Genomic DNA, 23,925 nt, shown 5'->3' on the forward strand with positions numbered 1-23,925 from the left:
TCAAAAAATTTAATAGACTCGTAGGAAAATGATTTAATATTTTAATTAATTCAAAATATCAAAGTGAAAGAGCAATATTTTAATTAATTCAGAATATTAGAATAAAAAGATTTATATCAATTTTTTCAGAATTATATTTATTAAATTAAATAGTGCTACTTTTTAATATAATATCTTTTATTTTGTCATTCTTCACTCAATTACTTAGGCCTTGGCTCCTTGGAAACCAGAAAGACCCACAGATGGGCTAGTGTTATTTTTTAATAACTACATTATTTAATTCTATCATGTTTGTATATTTTCATGGAAAAATGTAAGGCTAAATGGCTAGTAATTTTATGAATGCTAATAATATCGTTCTGTATCCTATAGCAAAAAATAATGGAGATATCTTATAATTTCATTAAAAAAATTATTTGCAGTATCGAATATCGAGTATCGAATATTCTGTGAAAAGAATATAATATGACTGACTTATTCTTTGAGACAGTAAAAATTGAATTTAGAGAAATCTTATAATTTTTCTAATAATCATATTTTCTATAACATCTTTATGTCTATCTGTATAGAATTACGTGCAAATTACGTTTAAATAAAAATATGTTTTGCCATAAATTTTGAATGAACAAAATGTTTTTAACTCATTGCATCGTGTTTGTTCAATCTCGGTTTTAAAATAATTTATATAAATGTTTTTCCATAATTCTAATACTAAGAGTAATCTTACTTTGTAGTAAAAATGCGTTGAGAAAAATATTTGCAAGTAAATCTTCATGATTCTAACAGTATATAACAGTGTTTGTAAATATACATTGTGACAGAAAATATTTAAACCAAAGTATTTTTTCAAAATTGTTTATTGATTATCTCTTGTTTTAAATAACATAACAAAACTAATTTAAAATTTATAATTACTGAAAAAATACTAAGAGTCATAAAAATGTTCATAAATCTGAGTAATATGTGTTTAAAAGATCAAAACTTGGAATTGGTATTTACTTAAAAAGACTGTACATTGCATCACATTATTACTTAGTCTGATAAAAAAGTATACCATTATGATTTGTTAATCAATCAGAGTGTTCAGTATGGTATCATATGCATATTAATATCAAATCAAAAAAAAGACAGAAAGAAAAAAGGGAGATATATAATATACATTATATGAATGTATCCCCAAAGCAATCATTTAACTCTTGTGACACTTAAAAATTTTTTTAATAATCATAAATTCAGTCTATCAAATAATAAAAGGAGGCTGATTTATATTCTACTTCTTAAGAAAGATGGGACTTTGTATAGCATCATTACTTTCACAATTTATTTTTGGAATTCTATGATTTCTGAATTTATTTAGAACATAAACAGATTGAAATTTGCTATATTTTATTACAACTTTTAAATTGTTCCCTATTCCAGTGTATTATTGTTACGAATGTTATATTATAATTTTTCAATAAAAAAATATTTTATTTTTATTTCTTTTGTATTATTAAAAAATACTGTGCAAAATGCATGTGTTTGTGCTTTTTTTGAACATTGAAGATAATTAGTTCGGAGAACTTTTGTAACTAGTAAGATTTTAAAATGAAAATATCTGAACACTTTCTAATACTTATACATAGCATATTATGTGAAACACAATTTAAGAAAAATAGTTCTTTATATTATTTGAAAGTTCTAAATTGATACCCACTGGAGAAACAAAAGCAGAAACCACAAGATTATAAATTAATTTATTTAAAGGGAGCCAGAATTTAGTTTTCTGTATCACTGCCATATAGTGTAATTTAATCAATTAAATTGTATTAATAACTTAAGTTTATAAGTTTGGTTGATTATATACATTATTATACCTAAAATTACACGTCCCTATACATGCGCGTGTGTCATATAAATGTTTAAACGAACAAGAAATAATATGAATTGTAAGTATTAAATAATATAAACTGTATAGGGAGGACATCTACACAGCAGATAAGTTAAAAGATTGTTAAATTTATTGAAATATTTGTACAAAAGATAAAAAGAAAGGGGAATTGGTGAATATATAAGAAATGTAAGATTTAATGTAAACTTCGGAGCCATTCACTATTTGTTAAAGAATTGCTCTTTTCTGTACATTTGACAAATTTTCTTGGGCACTTAGTTCCATCATATATACATAGAGAAAACTCTTGTATACAAAAAGAAAGATATGTATATAATGTTTCATGACAACTATTAATGATACTCATAGAGCGATAAATAATAACCATAATATCTTGTATGTTTGTGCAAATTATGCAAAATTATGACAATTCATGTATATGCTGTTATAAATATTGTACATTATTTTAATTTATGATTATGATAGTGTTAAAGCTTGTTATATTGTTAAAGCTATCAATATGTAAATAATATATAAACTTATTGCACAGAGGAGATTTGATTGAGTTTATTGATGAAACATTCGATTTTCATTGCATGTCTAATATAAAGCCAACATTAACATTGGCATACTTTGTAAACATAAAACAAAACTAAAACAAAATGCACAAAATATATATTACTTTTCATAATGACGACATATTTTCATTATCAATATCAAAAGATAAAAGCATACTTTCCTTTTACTATTAAGTAAAAATTCAGTCATTTACAACTGTGCATTTTTGAAAACAGAATACATTCCAAACAATTTGAAATTGTTACATCACAGATATTATTAAATTAAAATTGTTAATATATTAAAACTATATAAATTGAAATTATTTTATTAAAATGTTCGTGCTTTGAAAATTATTTTAAATGTAAAGCCATGAGAATTGAGATATTTTTCAACTTATGAATTTTATAGATATAATGATGAGTTTTGTACATTGAATTTAAAATCAAGTATGTAACTTGTTCCATATATATACATATAATTCAATTTTATTATAAGTGTAAATAAAATAAAGATTTATTCTTTATTTATCTTTTTACGAGTATTGTGACTTGTAGAAAATCTACTTGTAACTATAAACTTATCGTCATAAATCTGTTGAAATTACTACTTGGCAATACACGCAATAAAACTATTAAAATAAGCTAATAGAAAAAAATCGAAGTATTTATATTAATTCTTGTATTAAAGCTGTATTGTTGTATTTTATATATTTATTCACATTAATTATTCTTTAGCACTTATTAAATGATGCAATAAAAATAATATTTAGATAAATAAATACGCAATAAATTATACAGAAATGCTGTTAATATATGTAATTAAAAGAAATAAGATACACTGTGTTTTTAAATATATATTCCCTGATACATTTACAAGATATAACATGATTGTTATTCAATTGTCCACGTTTTCCATAAAGATTTTTCCTAATAATGCAGAAAAATTAATTATATATATATTGTATAATATGTGACATTCTAATAAAACTTACACTTGAAATTTCATTGTTGTATAAATCTTGGTAATTTTTTAAAAGTCCTGCAGTTTCATCTTCTAATTTCTTTATCATATTCTGAATCTTTTTTAGCTTTAAACAATCTTCATTGTGTTGGATTTGTGCTTTTTCTAAATTTTCTTTACATAACTTCTTATTACTGTAATTAAAAATCTTTTTTAAATCCAAACAAAGGAAGTAATCCTTTATTTAAAATAGCATAGGAAATTTTGACTCTAATTCACCTTAATAATTGAGTATTTAAATTACGTAAAGGAGAGAGACGTTCATCACACTGTGCTTGAAGTTCATTTATTTCATCTTCTTTATCATGATCCTTTTGAACTACTAATCTTTTCTCAGATTCTGCAACATCTGTTCTGAGAGTATCGACTTGTTTCTTTATAGTATCCTCTTGTACTTTTATTTTTCTGAAAATAGAAAATAGAAAAAAGCTGAGAGTGCAATAAATTAATACTTAAGGAATTCTTAATCAAGATTAAAGAAAAATTATTTAATCACTTTAATCGATCGTGTATATCTCGAACTTCAGTGAACTTTTCCAATAGTTCTTGGGTAAAAGCCAATTCATTTTTTTGTTGTTCAATCAAACATTTTTTATCCTGGAATGCTGCCTGTATTGTTTCACGTTCCTTGACTTTAGCACTTAGCTGTTGTTCTAATTCACTTAAACGCTTTTGATATCCTTCAGGAGATTTTACAATTTCTGATTGCAATTCTGTTATTGTTTTATTTGACTATAATTATATATCTTAATCATTATGTAACATAATACATACAAATAATTTCAATTTTCAGATGTTAATTTACCTTTAATGCCTGTGCTTTATAAGTTCCACAAAGTTCCACTGTCTTTTGCTTTTCCTCTTCTGCAGCTGTTATCTTTGCCGCTAATTCAATTTGTTTTTTATTATTCTTCTCACGTTTAGACTGTAGCTTTTGAATTTCAGCAATAAGCTAAAGAAGAATAGATCAATATAATATAAATAATTTATAATATAAATACAAACTGAATTTACCAATAATAGTACCTTTTCCTTTATTGATAGTTGTTTTGCTATATGCAATGCCTTGTCATTTATAGCTTGTAATATTTCATTTTTCTTTTCCACCATATCGTGTAAGATCTTTGCCCTGTTCTGAATTTCAATAACTTTATCTTCTATATCTGATTCTTTATTAGTTGCGTACAATATGAAATTTGCAAGAAATTTTGCTTGTTTCCGTACTCTTTTTGATCCTGAACAATACAATCATTTTTCATCAAAGTGACAAATATTATTTATAACATTTTAAGTTTATAATTAAATACTACCTGGACTGGTAATATCTGTAATACACAGATCTTTTAAATATATTCTATCACATATTTGAACCATAACAACATGCAAATTTATAAGTGCAATTATACTAGAATCTTCACAGTATGACATTATGTCCCGTTGTTCTATTGTTGCCTATAGTAAAATTAAATTTGGTGTATTGTACTTTGTATTGTATTTTTTTGTATAATTATATTTGTATTTGAATAACAAATAATATATTTCTTACATTATCAATTGCATTAACATCAATATGAAACCTTCTTAGAAACGTTTCAATTAGGTTTACAATAAATTCTTCTGTCGGATTTTTTAAATCATTTATGCTTGACGGAAGATTAGCTTCAGTTAAAATACTATGAATCTTTTCTATATCTAAATCCATGTTTCGTATTCAAAGATTTTTCGTACTTACAATACGAATTGTTCTTGCTTTACCTTTATAAGACAGTTACAGATAGTTTAATTTCAAACATGTTCGAATTTATTTATAACACATGCGCAAATGATATCCAACTATTCCTTATAGCAAGTTTTCAATTGAAATTTTCATATCAATCTCCTAATATCTACTTGTATTTATTAAATATATAAGTTCATAAATTAACATATATCAAATTAAGATCTATAACTAATTTTCTATAAAATTTTTCATGTAAATGCATTAAATGCGTCTTTCATATTTTAGAAAATGAATTTATTTAAAATACTATACATATATATATATATATATATATTATGTGTAATACTCAAAAATAAATTTATCAATATTACACGCGAAATGTTATTTGCCATGATTTATACATGAAAAGAAATATTAGACAAAATTTAAGTCCTATTAACAATTTAAATGTCATTACAAAATTCAATATTATATTTCAATGTACATATTTATAAAATTATAACGATAATATTATAGGATTGTTATGACTTCATTAAATTAGCCAAATTAACTAATTTAGTCACAAATTATTTACAATCAGTAAACACTTCTCTTTTTATAAAAAAAATGACATATATGTATATTGTTAAATTGGTAACACTGAATCGTAAGCATATAGCATAGCAGAACCTTTACATATGATAGGCTACGTCACCAACGAATTTGTACATAGATTTTGTGTTACATATTTTTCTATTTCCGTGATTAATTCTTAGACAACAATCACTTTAATGCTTTGTATTCTTTTAAACCAAGTGACTTAAGAAGTTTCCTCTTTAAAAATGGGATCTTCTCATAGTATCGAAATACCAGGAGGTGGCACAGAAGGTTACCATGTATTGAGGGTAAGAACATTTGTTGAAATAGTGTAGTTTATTTTATATATTTATACTTTTTTTATTTACCAAAACAAATGTTAAACTTTCAGTAATTAATATTTTGATATATATTATAAATTTACTATAGTTTAAGAAAAAATTTATTAAGTAATTTCATCACATATTAGATTATCTAAAAATTGGAAGTTTCAAGTTATTTTTCAATAAATGTAGCTATCTTTTTGTTAGATATTTAGTAAATTTGATTCGAACGTCATGACTGAAATAGGTACAGGAAGGTTCTCCAGGTCAGAAAGCTGGACTGGAAGCATTCTTCGACTTTATTGTATCTATTGGAAATACACGCTTGGTATGTGTTCCATGATACCTATTGATACTTTATATCAATAGAATTTATTAAATTTATATAATGTTTAAATTAAAAGAATAATTTATTCTTACAGGATCAAGATAATGATACATTAAAGGAGCTTCTCAAAAATGGCGTAGATAAAAAACTAACACTTACAGTATACAGTAGTAAAACACAATCTGTAAGACAAACTGTTATAGTACCTAGTCTCACATGGGGTGGACAGGGTCTCCTTGGTGTTAGTGTAAGGTTTTGTTCTTTTGAAGGTTCCAATGAAAATGTTTGGCATATTCTTGTAAGTATAACCACAATTAAGTCAGAAAAAGTTAAAAAGTACATAAGAAGACAAATTTTTTGAATTATGTTTTATAGGAAGTGCATCCATCTTCTCCAGCTGAATTAGCAGGTCTACGTCCATTCACAGATTATATTATTGGTGCTGATTCAGTTTTACACGAGTCTGAGGATATATTTACTTTAATAGAAGCACATGAATCACGACCTTTGAAATTGTACATATATAACACACAAGATGATTCTTGTAGAGAAGTTACAATTACACCCAATCATACTTGGGGTGGAGAAGGAAGGTAAATTTGTTAACCTAACATTAGTATTTCAAAATATTACTGTAATTCATATCTTACGAATATTTTTTATACTTTTATAGTTTGGGTTGTGGAATTGGTTATGGATATCTGCACAGAATACCCATTAGAAATATTCAAGAGCATAAATCAAATAATTTGTATACAGTATGTACCAATTTGAAATATCACAAGAAATTTATCAAAGTATTGTAACTAAGTTCTATTTCTTCCTTTTGTAGTCTCATGTTAAAGCTACTAATCCAAATCCAGTTACATCAAGCATTACTCACACAGAAGGAAGTAATGTGATTATAAACATACCACCAGGTTTCTCTATTCCACCGAATTACATGTCAGCACAAGAAAATGTTACAAAATCCGAAGTTGAAACTACTTCTACTACAATGGTGCAAAATATATACACATCAAGTGTACAAACATATACTATGCCTCAATTGAATCCTGCTGCTATTGGAGGATCTACTACTACTAATTCTGTGTCTCATGTTATGCCTAATCAAACTGTTGTAAATACGACATGTAGTAAGTATCCATAAATTATTATTAACTTTCAAATAAGTAAATATAATGACATTATTTTTATTCAGATAATGATCCTATCATGCCATCGTCACATCAAAATACAATGCCGAATATACCTGGTATGCCAACTACTCCACCTTTGCCAACTTTTACTACTAATGCGACAGTTTTAAGCGAAGCAACTGGTGTTGTCGGTACGCCGAAAGATTTCACAACTGTACAGAGTGATATATCACCACCAGTACAGTTTAATGTGCCTCAATCTCATGTAGTAACGACGCCCATATCGTTACCCGGGATGCCACCTATTACCGTTAGTGCAAGTCTACCACAAAATTCTTCTTTCTATCCATCTGTTCTCCAGCAAAATGAATTGAGTGGTGTTAGTACAACTCCTACATTTACGGTGCCACCAACAACAACGCAGTAACGATTATGTTATTTCTAATGAAAAAAATATCTGTTTTATAATAAAGTAAATATTGAAGAATAAAGGTAAAATAAAGAGCGTAATGTATCTATTACAAATATATGTATTACTATACTTTATGCATTTATACTTTATTATTTGTTTAAACGTAATGTATACAAATTTTCAGACATGCAGGGATAAATTATGTAATTCTGTACATAGATAAGGAATATTGACTACTTAAACTAAAGTCAAATTAAAACATTTGAAAAAGTATTAAATCTTAACATATTACTTGATCTGTTTCTTCTTATATTTTGTCGTTGATACTTATGTATAATGATAAATATTATTTTTTAATCATTAAACTTTATGTAATGTATGTGCAGACTAAAAGTTTGAATTTGTTATTAAATAAAGGAATAAAACATTTACATATTAATGAAATGGATTTTATTTAAGATTCAGAAATTAATAGTGATTTAAATTTCAGCAATTATTTTTAACAATGTTGACAGCACAATAAATGCAAATATATCTTTCTCAAAATACAAATTGTGTGTCTGCTAATAAACATTAAGTTTGGAAAATGTTTATACAGCAAAATCAAAACTATCATTTTGAACAAGAATCATTTATTAAATATTGTACAGATTGATCTTGTATCAACTGTTATTGTGTAAATATCAGAATAACAAATTTTATTTTAATAATTAAAACTACTAGTGTTCTTCTTAGAATTTCTTCTCCAGAATTTTGATATTGTTTAAATAATTATTTCAACATCAATTAATTCCTCTTCACTTGGGAGCTTGATTTTTGATGGATCTATTAAATTTGGATCAATTGGTGGTAAACCATGTTCTTCTCTGTAACGAAGTTGCAAATATGCTTCTCGTTGAGCCCAATCTTGCAAAAATGGGTCTGGTGCATAACCAATTATAAGAGCACCAAACACCAAGGACACGGATACAGATATAAAGAATGTTACATGCATGATTTGCCTATCAGTTTTCTGATCTTCGTCACAAAATCCATAACTGGTCCATGTTTTTTTTACCTCATACGTACTTTCTTTTTCAGAATTTTTAACTGATACATCACTTCGGTGTATTCTGTTACATATATTGTTTTCTTTCGGCCTTAGAAACGTCAATCCGCTCTTAATTCCTTGAGAACGGATGAATCGTAGTAAAGTTGACATCTTTCTTTAATGAGAACTTATTTTTTCTAACAAAATACCGTTCTTCTATATATTCGTTAGTTTATTATGAGATAGTTGCCAATATATCGTAACAATTTCAGGAACCAAAATTAGATACTCGCGTACATGTATGTACAAGACGACGACCAACTTTTAAGGTTAGAAATTGACCTAACCTAACATTCAGAGGAACATGTAATACGGCGTCTTGATTTTAAATTTGAAAAAGGTAATCATCAATTTGATGATTACGGCTTGAAGAGGATAGATTTTGTAAATAAATCAGAAAAGTATTAATATCCGAAAAGAATATAATAAACTATGATAAATATTCAGGATTATATTTAAAATTAAAAATAATATTAGCTTCACACATATTTACTCTGTAGATTTTCAAATCTAGTAACTTATCATGCTTTTACTTTTTAAGGAATATTTTTACATTGATGACAAAATTTATGGAATATAAATTTATTTCAATTCATGATACAATTATTTATTTTGTACAGTATTTTCCTTATCATATGTGTTTTTATGCTCGTTATGGATCACAGATTGATATATCTCTTGCCATAAAAGATTATTCAAATCTTTTGTATTTTCTTCATTTGAATAAGAAAAGTGATGGATATACACTCCTTTATATATATCTAATATTATTATTAAGGATATAGTTTTATATATATAGAATGCATCAGTAAAAACTATCACCTGAAATAAGTCATTATCTATTGACTTTATCAAAAAATCTATAAAGTGAAATTTATTATATTTCAGGAGTCTAACCAGAAGATTACATTTTGATTTTCCAATACCTTATACTATCTGAGATATTAAGATAACTTTGACATAACATTTAATCGATCCAGCTAAACATTTTCTATAAGTTTAGCAGATATTTTAACTTTAATTTATCAAATTTAATGTATGAAGCAAAAATAAATAATAATGAATGATGCAAAACATGTTTACATTGCCTTTGTCTTTCATGCATTAAATTTTACAAATTAAAGTTCGAATATCTGCTCAACTAAAATTTTTTCGATATAAATAGATTAATACTTTTTTATAGGGAATGCCAAAATACATCGATTATTGTATTTAAAACTGTATGATCCCATTTAAAAAAATGGATACCATCCTCATATAACCTCCACTTAACCATCACCAAAATACTAATTATACCAGATTATGTCCCTTAAAACTACACACTTCTTGTCTGAACCATTTTTTCATATAATAAAACTATATACTTTTCATACTATATATATATACACACATACATGTGTGTGAAATGCTAAATTTTGCTTAAATTACAGGAATTTTATAAGTTAAAAGGATACTTCCTGTAATATTTTCTTTAAGCTTTCCAAAATCCCATCGTATTCCAGTTAATTCTCTATATAATGCATATTTTCTTCTGTAATTACAAAAAAAAAGAACAAAAAAATAAAATCTTATTAGTATTAAGGCATAATACAAGCATGAATGAGCATAGTAAAATATTAATAAATCATAATCAGATACAAACCTTCCTTGATCTAGTAATTCTTGATCCTGTATGTTTCGTTTACATGTTTTAAGTTTATTTCTTTGCAATTCCAATTGTTGACATTCTTCCAAAAATTTATTTTTCTCTGCATCCAACTCTGTCTTTAAAAAGTATTAAATTTTTATTTCTGCTGTATTATTTTATAACAATGTAATATACAAAAATAACAAACAATTACTATGTGGTCTAAGTGCTTAGATAAAACATGATTTTTATATTCCAATGTTTGTTTTTCAGACTGAAGGGTATCCCTCATAGAAGTTATTTTTGATGTTAAATCTGTGATCTTTATTCCATCTTCTGAAAAAGAAAATACCTTTATTTGTACACAAAAAGTACGATACAAATAATATAATAAATTACCGCTAAAGTCTTGATTTCGTTTATTTTTGATATGATCGATTAACTTGATCTGATTCTGCAGTAAATCCTTAACTTGTAAATCCGAAATTTTTATATGATTTTCCTTAAGCGTCATTATTTCATTCATTATTACATTTACATTAATGTCACTGTTAAAACATTTGGTAAAAATGAGAAAACTATAAACACAAATTTATAATGTCAGTTATCTTCAGTTACAAATTTTGAAACGTCACTATGTATTACTGCCAATAGTACTATCAAAATATCCCAAAGTCGCCTCAAAGCGAATTAGGGATTTTAATCAATATGCCACGATCACGCTGCGATAAACAAAATTACGATTAAGAAAAAGGATAAGATTATATACAGGGTGTAATTTTAATTGATCCATGCAAATATCTCTTAAACTGTACATTATTCGGAAAAGTATTTCAAGTAATACTTGTGCTCTTTCAAAGAAAATATCTTATGATGACAGTGAAGGTGTTCTCGAGATGTCAAGGAAATCTGTTTTTTTTTAATGGAACTATATGTTTTCATTTAGCCATGTTTATAGACCATGGGTCGAATTTATTGACCTATAAAATGTTGGTTTTTAGAAGTCATTCGGGTTCACTCATTCCCATTTAAAGCTTATCTTCGTCAAATATGTATAGAATTTGTTCTCTGTGTCTTATATTTGAAAGGGCAGCTTTGTACATCGATGCAATAAGCTATTCTTTTCATAAACAACAGTTCTCCACCTTCTGAAAAGTTGCAGAACTAATTTATTGGCAGGCATTCTTTGTTCGAATTTTTACATTAAATTTTTAGGAGTGGTTCCTTTCAATAAACTTGTTCCCTTGTGAAACCTTACAAAGAGAGATCTAAAGGGGTTAGATCTGGAGATCTTGATGAGAAGAGAATTTTACTGTCTTTTCCAGAAACATGTTATTCACAGTTATACAAACTCGGCGATCATTATGTATAGGAACATCATCATATTAAAACCATATCCTGGTAGCGTATGGAACGTTTTCAAGAGGATTTTGTAATTTGTTAGTTAAGAAAGTATTGTATCGGGCTTCAGTTAATGTTCCATTAAATAATTTAAATTCACTAAGTGACCTTTCACTATGCCGTACCATACATTTAACGATCATTGGCGTCGACAATCAACCGATCTCTGCCAGTGTGGAGGTTTCATCGACCCAATAATTGCTGCTATATCTATTCAATAGTCCACTATTCTTGAACGTGGTTTCGTCAGATGTATAACATGTGACATGCCATGATTGGTTTTTACAATATTTGCCGACTGATATGAGAATTTAAAGAAATTACTGCGAGTACTGATTCTGTCATGACTGCTGTCTACGACGTTATCGTTGCAAATTTCCTCCCCTAGCACGGCAATCAGGAGATCTTTCTCGACGCAACCATGCATTTGCCCTATAATCTTTCTGACATTCTCCTGGAATCGAAATCATGCCAACAATTTCGCTAGGCGTATAATTACTCATCACAAACTGAATTATTATCGAAATGAAGGATGTGTGATGCTATAATAATACTAATCCCTTCGAAGCAAATACTGTGAAATAGTAATTCTAGTAGGCGAGAGGCACCACTTGTGTGAGTGACGCGTCATGTTTACGACTGATTATTACGACGAGGAAAATGTTCTAGTCGTATGCAGAGCAGGTTTAGAACAGCTGTAAATGGCTTTGAATAATCTTTAAAAATTAACGTTTTATAAGTCAATAAATTCATCTCGAAGTGAGCTAAAAACCTGGTTAAATGAAAATATAGAGTTGCACTTAAAAAAATAAAGATCACCTTCACATCCTGAAACATCTCTGGTTAGATAAACCTGATGGTCATCATAGAACATTCCCTCGAAACAGGATAAATTTTATTAATAATGTGAAGTTTAGGAGATACTTATGAAGATGGATTAAAATGAGAAATGCTTTATATAAAATGTTTATATACAATAAATTTTATATTTTTCAATTAATTTTTTAATTAGTTAAAAAAAATATTTGTTTAACTTCATTAGAGAATTTTTAGGACTAAAATCAAAATTTCCTTTTTACATCAAATCTTCATTTAATGACATATATGCTAGTCATTTATAACAATAAATGTCTTACTATAATAAAAGTGTACTAAACATTAGTGATTATATTTAAGATTTAGATGTAGTTCATTTATGATATTGTAACTTATAATGGCACATAAAAAGAAAATATCATGGAAAATAAAGTACAATGTAGGGATACCTAATTATATATGTATCATTGATATTTTTAGGTATCATTGATATTGATAGGTATCATGATATTTTAATAACATCTATATTGTCTAAATGTATAATGTGTATTATGTTCTTGAAACATAATATGTTCATAGACATTTTTGTCTCAAAGAAATTTTGCTCTTTTAAAAATCAGTTACGTCTAAATCACATAAAGAATTTCTTTTTAAATTCTTACTCAAATATAATTTCTCGAAACATTAATACATTAATACATTATAAATACTGTAGGTTGACAAAAATTATTTACGAACTTAGTACTTTTTTGTCTAACATTTGCGTCCATTATGTGTCGCAAGATATTGAGCAGTTTATAAATGTCAAAATAGTTTATTGTTATATAATTATCATGCATATTAATTATAAAAGTAAAAATCTAAACGTTCTTGTATGTTATTATAAGAAAATATCAAGAACCCATTATATAATACTTAAAAATATACATATAAAACGTTCTTAAGTAGTGATCAACATCAAATTGGAATAATTTATAATCATAAATAATGTTTATTCGTTTGCTTTGTTTCAAACGTTTTTGTCTACTGAATTTAAAAGTTAAATCTTACTGTTAAATTGTAAATCAATAAAATTGAAAGTGTACATCTTACAAAAGTAACAAAAGAGAAAGAAAGATAAAATACTAGTGGCCATAATGTTGATGTGATTCATATTATGTGGAGAATGTAAACTCATTTTAAATTCAGATAGAAAAAAAGCGAAATTTTACTTTGTAAACATTTTGAATTGTGTTTAAAGAACAGAGATAAGATTATAATTTTCGATATAATATATGTAATTAAATAACAAATTTTAGTAGTTAGCTATGTGTTGACTAGAATTGACCTTCTTTTAATTGATAATCTTAAAATTCAATTATGGTTTTCTCAAGTATGAACTACATATCACTAAAATATTATGGCCCATATAATGAATATATAACAAGATAAGTTTTACATATATGTTTGCATATTAAAATGTAATCTTTTATCATTTATCTAATTTTTAACGTCAAGATACTATGTCACTTCATTCGTAAAAGGCACTTGCTTAACATATTTAATCACAATTTTTTGAGATCAACAATCGTCATTCAATAGATTCACGTTCATAGATATTTTTTGAGAAATCAAAATATTTGATATCCGTATATTTTCTCTATTGTTTTGAGCATTACTTGATTCTGATGTTGAACCATTATTATTATTGTTATTATTATTTTCTTGAGTCGAGTCATTAGATGAAGAAGGATTATTTGCTTGAACTAAAATGGTGTTCAAACTATTATCCGCTTGTTCGATTTCATATCCTGCTAAATTTCCATTTGTAACTTCATGTGCTAGTCGCCTATAAAAACATGATTATGGTTATATAACAAAAAACAAAAATATTCTGTTCTGAAACACTAAATATCTACTTACTCTAGCATCAAATTATTAGGTCGATTATCAGTTGGTTCAGACACAGGATGTTGTTGTCCTATTGCGTCTATGTTATCATTACTCATATCATATTCATAATTAGAATTCGTACGAACCCAACTCGGAGGTACGAAACCTACTGCACGCACAAGATCATTCTTATCCTTCAAAATTTTATTATTGTTGAATGGTACAGGAGATGACGCTTCTTTGCATCTAATGAAAGGACCTGTAAAATATTAAGTTATGAAGGAATTATATTAAACATCATATTAACATTTTCGATGTAATATACATAATTCTATACATATTATTACCGCGTTGAACAGCCCGCAGTTAATTCAGCGTTCAAGTAGGTAGGTATACTGTAATGAAATAATTGTGTTTTTCGTATAAAAAATTAACCGTTTTAATCACGGTTAGTAACTTCAAACATATAAGAAAATGTTAAAAATTAAGACAAAGAAGCTACAATCTACAGTGCTCGTGTATCTTTATTTACAATTGTTTGTGTTTGTAACAAGTGTTTATTTTAATAGAAATATCGATTGCAGAAAGGAATACGTAAAACAAAGTAGCTTTGAACGAACAAATGAATAAGATCATAGAATAAGCTTCTAATCTACCTACTTATTAGTAGCAAATAATCGCCGCGTCTTCGTGTTATTTAAAATGGATTTTTTTAGTGCTGCACTAATTAATATGAATGTGTACTTTAGTACTAACGGTGTTTGTAACAATCTGTATTACTCACTATTTTCCAATGGCGGGGCAGTCGGTTCCATCATGCCAAGTTCAGCGTGCGGTTTTACCATATTTCTTTGCCGCTTTGATCTTCCTAGAAAACATTTTATACAATTGCATTTTGAAATTTATTTTCCAAATAATTTTATGTATTATATGCTTTTAACATATTTGTAAATATTTAGGATCTGTTACTTACGTCTTATGAAAAGAAATATACCAAAAACAGCTATTATACCAAATAGGAATGTTCCAATTACTGAGTAGATAATCATAGTGTTGTCCAGTTTTACTACTTCTGTATAAAACAAAGGAAAATTAGTACACAAAAATTATGATAGCAAGTACAATTTTTATCGAGTTAATTTTTCCTTCACTTACCGGGTATATCTTGTTGAGCGTTAGTTTTTCTACAAAATAATGCCATTTCTCCTGTACCAAGTTTTTCGGCGTTGTAGCTGTAATTATATCAGGGTTAATAAATATCAAATAAATCGTAGTCATGTATGAATATTTGGCAAGAAAATTAAAAAATAAACCACAGAAAAAGATAAATGAATAGTAAAATATATATATACCCACCCAGTCAGGCAGGGGCCGCATTGAGAGGGATCCCGTGATTTTTTTTCATGATTTTCCAGTCTATTATACCTGTTACATTGGGTATAATCAACGCACCGTTCCGATACATGATAGCAGTATTGTTTATCGGAACAGTCACCATCATCACGACAAAATCTTTCCTCTATCGTAGCCTACAAAAAAATTGATTTTCAAAATTTTATTTCCATATTATTAGTTTGTCCGAAAAATTTCTTTCATTTTATAAGAAAATAATAGACGCACAATGTTTTTTGTTTTATATTAGTTTATTGAATTATGTACGAACATAATAATAGAAATATAACGAAATAGATCATACCTAATTCAACTAAATAATATAAAACAGAAATTGTTGTTCATGTATTATCATCTTATGAAACAAAAAAAACTTTTCGGACAACCTAATAATTATAATTATAATATCAGTTATATTTCAAAAGATATTACTTTGAAAAATAAAGTTATTATCGTAGTAGACACAAAACTTAACTACAATATTTTTTATAAGGAGTCTTATAAGAAATTAACTATCTTTCTAACAAAAGAATTTTATATTAATAAATTTGCAATTACCTATGACAGATCGCTACATATTACTCCACATTACTTTCACACATTGCTTCCATTATTTTTCTATAAAGCATCATTTATTTTGGCAAAAAAATATTGTATACAAATTTAAAAATCTTAAAACGATAACGTAATTATGTTCTTTTTGTATAAGTTTTCGTTCAAACGTTCCAAATTGATAATCTATGTGGAATTATTAATTGTTATCAATTACCAAAGTATATGAATTTAGTAAGAAATTATTACATTAAAAAGTCAGGGTGATTCTCAATTTTTTTTGTATGTTACTCTTATAAACCGGGCGTGGAACGCACGGCACTTCCGGTTTAATAAAGTCCAAGGACTCTGGACAATTTTTTACGACTTACGACCTACATTTCGATTTCAAACCACTCTCAAAGAATTATTCTTCTAAATTTTGATTTGCTCAAATATTAACTAATACAAATAGGTAATACAAATTCACGATCACGATTAATTGTATACAACAATATAATAAAAACAAATAGAAAAAAACAAATAGAATAAAACAAATATCTGTTTTTTCTTTATTATGTATCACGTATATATTAATTCCTTTACTATATTACGTAATTTTATAAATGTTTACCTTTAAAAATTTAATAATAATTTATTGAAACATTTTTAACTTTAAATTTAATGAAGTTCGATAAACAATGAACATATAAACATGCGCCAAAAAATATGAAATTCTGAAATAAAGATCATATTACCACTATTTTTCTATGATGTATTTTTTCTATAGAAAGAAGAAAAATTAGATTGTATCGTTCGAAATATAATTTTATTAATGCATCATAATCCTTTGAAAACTTCAGAAATAAATATTAAAAGGAATTATATCTTCGTTTACAAAAAGGAAGAATAATGTACAATTTTGTTAATATTTTCGATTAATTGAATAAAAACATATAGGAGGGTTATTCTGTAGTCTTGATCTGTCATTCAACCGCCATTTTGTTAGTGAGCAACCGCCATCTAATAGTTCACCATACAACTTAAAATGGTGGTTAACTAAAACCTGTATATAAGGATTTTAAACTACTATTTTGACTATGATATAAACTTACATGAATATGAATATATGAACAGTTATTCTCGCCACTTCTAAATATCTACAGCAATTTCCTGCATAAAGTGTAAAATTGTAAAAATTATGTAATACAAACAATTTTTTGCATTTTTTATAAGCACAACTTTTACATTATTGTTGTAAATTAAATGTTCTAAAATTTAACACTGAAATTTATTCCACTTGTAATACTTGCTAAAGTACGTGTCACATGTTGTTAGACATCGTAAGAAAAACATAATCGTGCGTGTATCAAATTACGGTATTTATAATATAATAAGGGAAATAAGAATAGTACACGTCATATTTGATAATACCCCTTCCCTTGATAAATAATCTTCTTGGACTATATCTATGTTACGCTAAATTCATAATAAAATTATGTATTATATCATTTACTTTAGAATTAACATCACATTATATACATGTATGTTAACTGACAAATTTTGAATTCAATAACAGCGTGTAAATATTTAAAATCGATAAAATAAAGAAAAATCGTTTGATGAATTTAAAAATATTTTAACGGAAGATTGAAATTTCATTGAGTCACACATTCAATTTCCCGTAAACGAAGTAACAAAATAAAGTCGTTTGATGAATTTAAAAATATTTTAACGGAAGATTGAAATTTCATTGAGTCACACATTCAATTTCCCGTAAACAAAGCAAAAAGCACTCTTATCTGTCAACCGATATCGTATGATTTCGCTATATGAAAAATCTATCGTTGCAATTTGCAATAACCTATAATCAAAAAGAACAGAAGGATGTTATGCAATTGAAAATTATTAATATAGAATACCAGAAAGTTTAATATTAGAAGTGCCCCCTTTAGTTCTTTCCGATATCTTATTTCTATGATGGTCGCAGAGATTCCCGGACGAAAAAGAAAAAAGTGGTGGTTGAGTGAGTCATCGTGGCGCGTTGATGTGGTACTGAGAATTGTGGAACATATTCCGGTTCTAGCAACAAGATCAGTGCGATTTCGTCACGATACTACGCATTATTAAAATTTCGTTATATTTCTCATTTACTTTACTTTGTTATTAAACTTTATTTCAGTAAAAGTAAACAAAACTGAGCGCTTGTTATCAGTAACAATTGCCGCGTTCTTCATTGGCACAATAAAAACAAGTCTGTTTACAAAGGAACACGATCGTTCATGAAATCGAATGTAACTTACAGATTTAAAAGAAATATATTAGGAATAATCAAATCCAGAAAAGATGATGAAATCATAACTTGGAGTTATGAAAATTTGTGAAAATCTTAAATCTAACTTTTAGTGTTATTCTTGATAGTGAATAAATAGAACAATCTAGAACAGGTAGAGGGACATTTAACCACATCGGTGGGATATTTCATTCGCCCCATCATCATCATGTGCATATCATTATCGCTATCCCTGCATGTTTGCAAAAGGACTCTGTAAGTATGTAATATGTAACATACACGCACTATGACTGACATGTAATGTACCTCAAACTTGATTGTAGCACCAATTGAACAACTCGGATATATTTATACCAATGTATCATGCGTTGTATTGTAACGATATGTGAGCATGTTATAACCTGTTGATTTAGGTCATCTGATTCACCCGTGATTGGAAATTGTGATAGGTAAAAAAATTGGAAAATTCTGATGTTACTGTATTAGTTTTTTTTTTACTTACCATTGGAAGATATAATGTGGACGTATAAAGGTTGAAGATATGAGTTATTTTTGGGGATGTACTCGTATATGAGTAAAATTCTTCCGTAGAATGTTGACAGGTTCATTCGTGCGCACAACTTCGCACGTAGAGACACTTGCACTGTTGGGAATCCACCTGCAATCTGTTGTTATTCGTCGGCAGAACCGGCGTATACTGAACTTGTTCAAACCTGCTCGCAGCAAGGCAGGTAGTGGGGGTGGTTGCCAGTGATGTAATAATACTATACCGGTCCCTCGTCTCTCACAAACAATGGAACACTTTCGCTATGTACATATGTATATACTTAATTCGCTAATTCGGGATAGAGTATATTTGTAAAAAATAACTGCGAATAAAATTGATTTTTAACTTAGAGTTAGAGTATATTTATTGTTTTGTATATTATAAATAATACGAAGATATTTATGTTTCTTAATGTTAAATTTGATTGATAATTATATTTTTAAGATTGTATTTTCTAAAGACAAAATTTAATAAGTATTCTCCTTATTGAGTTGTTTGAATTGAAGTTGTACTCACATTATTATCGATACGTGTAGCTTCGTTTTCAACAAAATTTTCAATTGCAGTTTGTCTGCAGAAGTATGGTTATGGAGTTACCATACTTTAATACCTAAAGTTTAAGCGATACAACAATTACATTTTACAAAATTTGAAGTATGTTACAAATATCAAATATTAAATATACATCGCACTATTAATCTATAAACGAATAAATGTATAAATATCTAGTTATTTTGTATGCATGATCTTTCTTATTCAAATTCAAATTAACCTCGAAAATAATTATAGTAAGGATAATTAATGTATTCTATTAAATCTTCTATCATATTAAATTTTGTATTATATTGACCTTTAAATTGTAATTGATGTATTATATTAAATATAAAAATTTCTTTCGTAAAGAATATGAAATGTGATTTGTCACGTTCTTCTCTTTAAATGCAAGTGTTATATTACTTATCAATGTTAATGCCTCAATAGCTTCTAGAATATGACCACATAAAGAGATTTTGGATACTCATAAGTAATCTGTAATTTGAATTTGTGCGTTCAGAAAGGTAGATTACGTGACTATTCTTTTCATAAATGTTTAATAGATTCTCTTTTTCGCCTCATAAAAAGTTTTCCAACTGCGTCATAAGGATAATTGGATCGTAATATGATACAGCGACACAAAGCAAAAATAAAAAAGTACCAAAATAAAAAGGTGATAAATTAAAAAAGGCGAATTCTATTAAAATAATTGTATGTAAATATGTTTTAACACATTATGAGGAATCTTTTTCTTCTCTTTTGCATAAAACATTTTTAATTCTAAAAAAAAAAAAATACTTTTTTAATATAAATTTGTCAGGTTAGGCCCTCTGAATGTATGCATGTAGATAGACACTCTCGTTGTGAGACATTTAAATTTCTTCGATAATATTGTAAAATGCACCTTGATATTATACGTTATAAATTAACGAATTGATATATACAAATAAATAAAAAAGAATTGATGCAAAACACAAGTTTTTAATGTGCAATATATTAGGAATTTTTCTTGTTTATTACTCGATGTATTGTGTAGATTGATACTGTTTTTTAAATTACATTTACTAATTAATAAATATTGATAACTGAATTGTTCAAAATTTACTACAAGGTTGATACTAATTGTGTAAATCCAGGAAAGTAATCCATTTTGAAACAGCATACGTGAAAGCGAGGGGGTAAATAGTTTCAGTAACGTATATATTGCAATATCATGGATTCCTATTCATGGCAACTTTTGTATCATAACTATGAATTAGAAAAAGTCGAAAATATGAAGTTTATATCAATTATAATTGTGCGTATTAGGAATAAAGTTAAATTTGAGTTTGAAATCGATTAGAAGAAACTTTCTATTGTTTATATGACGTTTTTTGATTGTGAATTTTCAAAATGCTTTAAAGACTGCATAATACATTACTAGATTTATCATTACATCATAGTTAATGTTATTTTATTTCTACAGGTCTTTAGACCTAGATAACTAGAGAAGATGGAATATTTAAAAACAATGTATAATGAAGTAAAAAACATAATGTGTATTTCTCATTTTAGTATATATGTATATACACTGATGAAATGGGAACAGCCTTATTTCTATTAATTTATGATATAATAAGCCATAATACTTAAAGTATTAAACACAAAAATTCCAAACATTTCTAGAATATCATCATACAATCAGCTTTAAATTACCGTTATAAGTATTAATGTTTAAACAGTTCCAGAATATTTTTCATTGTATTAACGACCACGATGTTAGTTTGAAGCACATTCTTCTTTTATATTCTGTTATTAAAAAGTATTCCAGTACAATATTTTTCTTAATAAACTTATGGTTTATAATCTCTATTAGAAATTTACTTTTTCATGATTAATAAAATTACTTTTTTTTTCAATGATATATAGTAAGTATTCCTAGCTTCTTTCTAGAAGACAAACAATTATACATAAGTATCCAACAATAAACAGTTTCATTTCTATACAAAGTTAAAATAATCTTATTATTGTGCAATTTTCTTTGAACATATGAGCTTCCTTAATAAAGCAAAATCAATTAGCATGTACCACATAAAAGGCTATCATTTTCTTATAATGTTTTTCCTCTGAGGTATCCAAATATATGAACCGTTCGAATCTTCTTTCCAGGTACTACTTCATTCATCATATTATGGTCTGTGCTAGCTTATGTATTATTGGCAGTTAACGGACATTCACATCACTTCCATACTATTGTGTGTATTTTCTGTAAAACCCAATGTAGATGTTGGTGCATCCTGTGATGTCTCTTCTAATGATTGTGCATCCATGCCTTCTGGTACATTGTTTGTTGCCGTACTTGCTCCATCATCCCAGTTTATTTTGAATCTAGTAACACGTGGTTTATCCCCTAAGATATTTCTTTGTACTTTATCAAACTGAGGTTGTGGTGGTGGATTTTCTCTAAGTTCTGCGTCTGTGTACTCATTATTTATAAAGTAACCAACACGCACAAATTCATGTCCCCTATATGAACAAGTTAACAAAACAACTGTGACTCCTAAAGCATCATTTACTGGAATTCTACTGACATCAGGGGGATCAGCCTAAAATATGCAGTAAATATTGAATTTATAGAAAAAACCACCGCTCTATGCATGCATTAAGTATATATTTAACAAAAGATTTTTAACAGAAACTCATAGCTATCATTTCATACTAAGTTGACAATATTGTTAATGTACCTGAAAAATGAACATATGCCTTCCTTCAGGAATTGGCCCAACATAAATTGTGTCTAAAACCTGGTCGAATTCTTCGGATTCTGCACTTCCGACATAGATCATTTTCCATTCTAAATCTGCAACACCACCATCATTATAACACATTCTACTGCTTATTTCAAACAAATCATTCAATATGAATTTTAAAAGAAAATATACTGAAATTGAAGGCAAAAAAAAATGTCAGAGAAAGTTTCACTAATTTGTCCTTGGAGAGCTTGGTATTAAATTATTGAAACTAACCTAGCATAAGCACCAAAAATATTTGGATATTTCTTCATTTTGAATAACACTGACATCAATTTGTAAACATATTTTGTAAAAGAAGATAATATACAAAAATGTACCTTCTTTTAGTTCTTCGATACATTCAAAAGTAACTTCGAACTGAAATGGATTGAGGAACGGTGAAGGATTATCGAGAACGGCTACATTTGCTAACTGAACTTTGGCCATCGTTGACTTCGTTTAACTAATAATTTCACCAAAACACTGACAATTTTACAAAAACGAGTTTAAGGGACTGTTTGCCAGATTTTGTTCTTTGTACTGTATTAGACAACTAATCTCTTGATAAGCGTAGGATCTCGAATTAAAGTATAAACAATTTCATCCCAACACACTGCTTGCTTTGGCGGCAAACGAACCAAAGGACGTTTCCGGTGTTTCGGGAACTACCGAAACTTTGTACAATATAGCATAGGTACATCTTGCACTAATGTAAATTTAAATGTCTCCTCTTTTAAGTCAGCATACAATTTGAGAAATACGTATATGAAAAATTCATTATTAATTTTATATGTACTTCAAAGATTGTTTAACGTAACTATTATAGTAATTTACTTATTCATTACGTATCTTTGAAATTCTATTCTTTAATGTTAGCATAATGTAATTACATTTTGCATGAACGTAAGATGATTTGAATGGGATAAATTGACGTTTAAAAATAGAGAAAATTGTAAAAAGAAATGCCTTTAATAATACAAATTTTGCTTGTTTTAACTTAAATCTGTACATTTGTAAGATATTGTCCTTAAGGATTATTTACAATATAGAGATACGTAATTGGTGCAATTGCAAATTTTTCAAATCCAATCACAGAAGGTAA

The 23,925-nt window shown here is 27.3% G+C and overlaps 6 protein-coding genes across 7 annotated transcripts; 1 reads left to right on the forward strand and 5 right to left on the reverse strand.

Annotated features, from left to right (window-relative positions):
* Positions 1–3,220: 3,220 nt before the first annotated feature.
* On the reverse strand, positions 3,221–5,440 carry LOC117233778 (probable kinetochore protein nuf2). The gene is made up of 8 exons (XM_033494346.1): positions 4,998–5,440; positions 4,762–4,903; positions 4,478–4,686; positions 4,257–4,403; positions 3,948–4,183; positions 3,671–3,856; positions 3,423–3,585; positions 3,221–3,357 (listed from the first exon to the last, which is right to left on the reverse strand). Exons 1-8 carry the CDS (start codon positions 5,151–5,153, stop codon positions 3,322–3,324), a joined length of 1,275 nt encoding a protein of 424 aa, XP_033350237.1. The 5' UTR covers positions 5,154–5,440; the 3' UTR covers positions 3,221–3,321.
* A 381-nt stretch (positions 5,441–5,821) lies between these two features.
* LOC117233812 (Golgi reassembly-stacking protein 2) lies at positions 5,822–8,083 on the forward strand. Its single transcript, XM_033494414.1, has 7 exons — positions 5,822–6,055; positions 6,318–6,398; positions 6,493–6,696; positions 6,774–6,991; positions 7,072–7,156; positions 7,231–7,534; positions 7,600–8,083. Exons 1-7 carry the CDS (start codon positions 5,993–5,995, stop codon positions 7,962–7,964), a joined length of 1,320 nt encoding a protein of 439 aa, XP_033350305.1. The 5' UTR covers positions 5,822–5,992; the 3' UTR covers positions 7,965–8,083.
* Positions 8,084–8,388: 305 nt separating this feature from the next.
* Positions 8,389–9,320, reverse strand: LOC117233813 (NADH dehydrogenase [ubiquinone] 1 beta subcomplex subunit 11, mitochondrial). Its single transcript, XM_033494415.1, has one exon. It carries the CDS (start codon positions 9,148–9,150, stop codon positions 8,713–8,715), a length of 438 nt encoding a protein of 145 aa, XP_033350306.1. The 5' UTR covers positions 9,151–9,320; the 3' UTR covers positions 8,389–8,712.
* A 285-nt stretch (positions 9,321–9,605) lies between these two features.
* On the reverse strand, positions 9,606–11,541 carry LOC117233798. Its single transcript, XM_033494387.1, has 5 exons — positions 11,066–11,541; positions 10,881–11,002; positions 10,682–10,803; positions 10,494–10,570; positions 9,606–9,800 (listed from the first exon to the last, which is right to left on the reverse strand). The coding sequence occupies exons 1-5, from the start codon at positions 11,190–11,192 to the stop codon at positions 9,643–9,645; spliced, it is 606 nt and encodes a 201-aa protein (XP_033350278.1). The 5' UTR covers positions 11,193–11,541; the 3' UTR covers positions 9,606–9,642.
* Positions 11,542–13,139: 1,598 nt separating this feature from the next.
* On the reverse strand, positions 13,140–19,713 carry LOC117233797 (probable serine/threonine-protein kinase roco9). 2 transcript variants are annotated; one of them, XM_033494386.1, is made up of 7 exons: positions 19,474–19,713; positions 16,112–16,284; positions 15,911–15,987; positions 15,729–15,824; positions 15,540–15,623; positions 14,786–15,014; positions 13,140–14,711 (listed from the first exon to the last, which is right to left on the reverse strand). In XM_033494386.1, exons 1-7 carry the CDS (start codon positions 19,474–19,476, stop codon positions 14,444–14,446), a joined length of 930 nt encoding a protein of 309 aa, XP_033350277.1. In that variant the 5' UTR covers positions 19,477–19,713; the 3' UTR covers positions 13,140–14,443. The 2 variants fall into 2 exon arrangements, with proteins under 2 accessions (XP_033350277.1, XP_033350275.1); XM_033494384.1 differs by having other exon boundaries at positions 15,729–15,827; positions 19,474–19,712.
* A 1,854-nt stretch (positions 19,714–21,567) lies between these two features.
* On the reverse strand, positions 21,568–23,501 carry LOC117233818 (histone chaperone asf1). The gene is made up of 3 exons (XM_033494420.1): positions 23,162–23,501; positions 22,776–22,891; positions 21,568–22,637 (listed from the first exon to the last, which is right to left on the reverse strand). Exons 1-3 carry the CDS (start codon positions 23,268–23,270, stop codon positions 22,266–22,268), a joined length of 597 nt encoding a protein of 198 aa, XP_033350311.1. The 5' UTR covers positions 23,271–23,501; the 3' UTR covers positions 21,568–22,265.
* Positions 23,502–23,925: the final 424 nt, after the last annotated feature.

This window comes from Bombus vosnesenskii, unplaced genomic scaffold (assembly GCF_011952255.1).
Source record: "Bombus vosnesenskii isolate JDL3184/JDL3185 unplaced genomic scaffold, Bvos_JDL3184-5_v1.1 scf7180000013299, whole genome shotgun sequence".
NCBI lineage: Eukaryota > Metazoa > Arthropoda > Insecta > Hymenoptera > Apidae > Bombus > Bombus vosnesenskii.

Excerpts from the sequence above, each read along its gene's own strand:
- LOC117233797 (XM_033494384.1), bottom strand. Across the intron at positions 15,828-15,910 it reads CGCTCAACAAGATATACCCG|AAGTAGTAAAACTGGACAAC; the intron begins GTAAGTGAAGGA and ends TGTTTTATACAG. Across the intron at positions 15,015-15,539 it reads TGCCCCGCCATTGGAAAATA|GTCCTTTCATTAGATGCAAA; the intron begins GTGAGTAATACA and ends AATATTTTACAG.
- LOC117233812 (XM_033494414.1), top strand. The coding sequence starts at position 5,993 with ATGGGATCTTCTCATAGTATCGAAATACCAGGAGGTGGCACAGAAGGT. Across the intron at positions 6,992-7,071 it reads ACTTGGGGTGGAGAAGGAAG|TTTGGGTTGTGGAATTGGTT; the intron begins GTAAATTTGTTA and ends ATACTTTTATAG. Across the intron at positions 7,535-7,599 it reads TGTTGTAAATACGACATGTA|ATAATGATCCTATCATGCCA; the intron begins GTAAGTATCCAT and ends ATTTTTATTCAG.
- LOC117233818 (XM_033494420.1), bottom strand. The coding sequence starts at position 23,270 with ATGGCCAAAGTTCAGTTAGCAAATGTAGCCGTTCTCGATAATCCTTCA. Across the intron at positions 22,892-23,161 it reads TATCGAAGAACTAAAAGAAG|ATTTAGAATGGAAAATGATC; the intron begins GTACATTTTTGT and ends GTGGTGTTGCAG. Across the intron at positions 22,638-22,775 it reads GGCATATGTTCATTTTTCAG|GCTGATCCCCCTGATGTCAG; the intron begins GTACATTAACAA and ends TGCATATTTTAG.
- LOC117233813 (XM_033494415.1), bottom strand. The coding sequence starts at position 9,150 with ATGTCAACTTTACTACGATTCATCCGTTCTCAAGGAATTAAGAGCGGA.
- LOC117233798 (XM_033494387.1), bottom strand. The coding sequence starts at position 11,192 with ATGAATGAAATAATGACGCTTAAGGAAAATCATATAAAAATTTCGGAT. Across the intron at positions 11,003-11,065 it reads ACGAAATCAAGACTTTAGCG|AAGATGGAATAAAGATCACA; the intron begins GTAATTTATTAT and ends TTTCTTTTTCAG. Across the intron at positions 10,804-10,880 it reads CTAAGCACTTAGACCACATA|ACAGAGTTGGATGCAGAGAA; the intron begins GTAATTGTTTGT and ends TACTTTTTAAAG.
- LOC117233778 (XM_033494346.1), bottom strand. The coding sequence starts at position 5,153 with ATGGATTTAGATATAGAAAAGATTCATAGTATTTTAACTGAAGCTAAT. Across the intron at positions 4,687-4,761 it reads TACAGATATTACCAGTCCAG|GATCAAAAAGAGTACGGAAA; the intron begins GTAGTATTTAAT and ends TGTATTGTTCAG. Across the intron at positions 3,857-3,947 it reads GATATACACGATCGATTAAA|AAAAATAAAAGTACAAGAGG; the intron begins GTGATTAAATAA and ends TTCTATTTTCAG.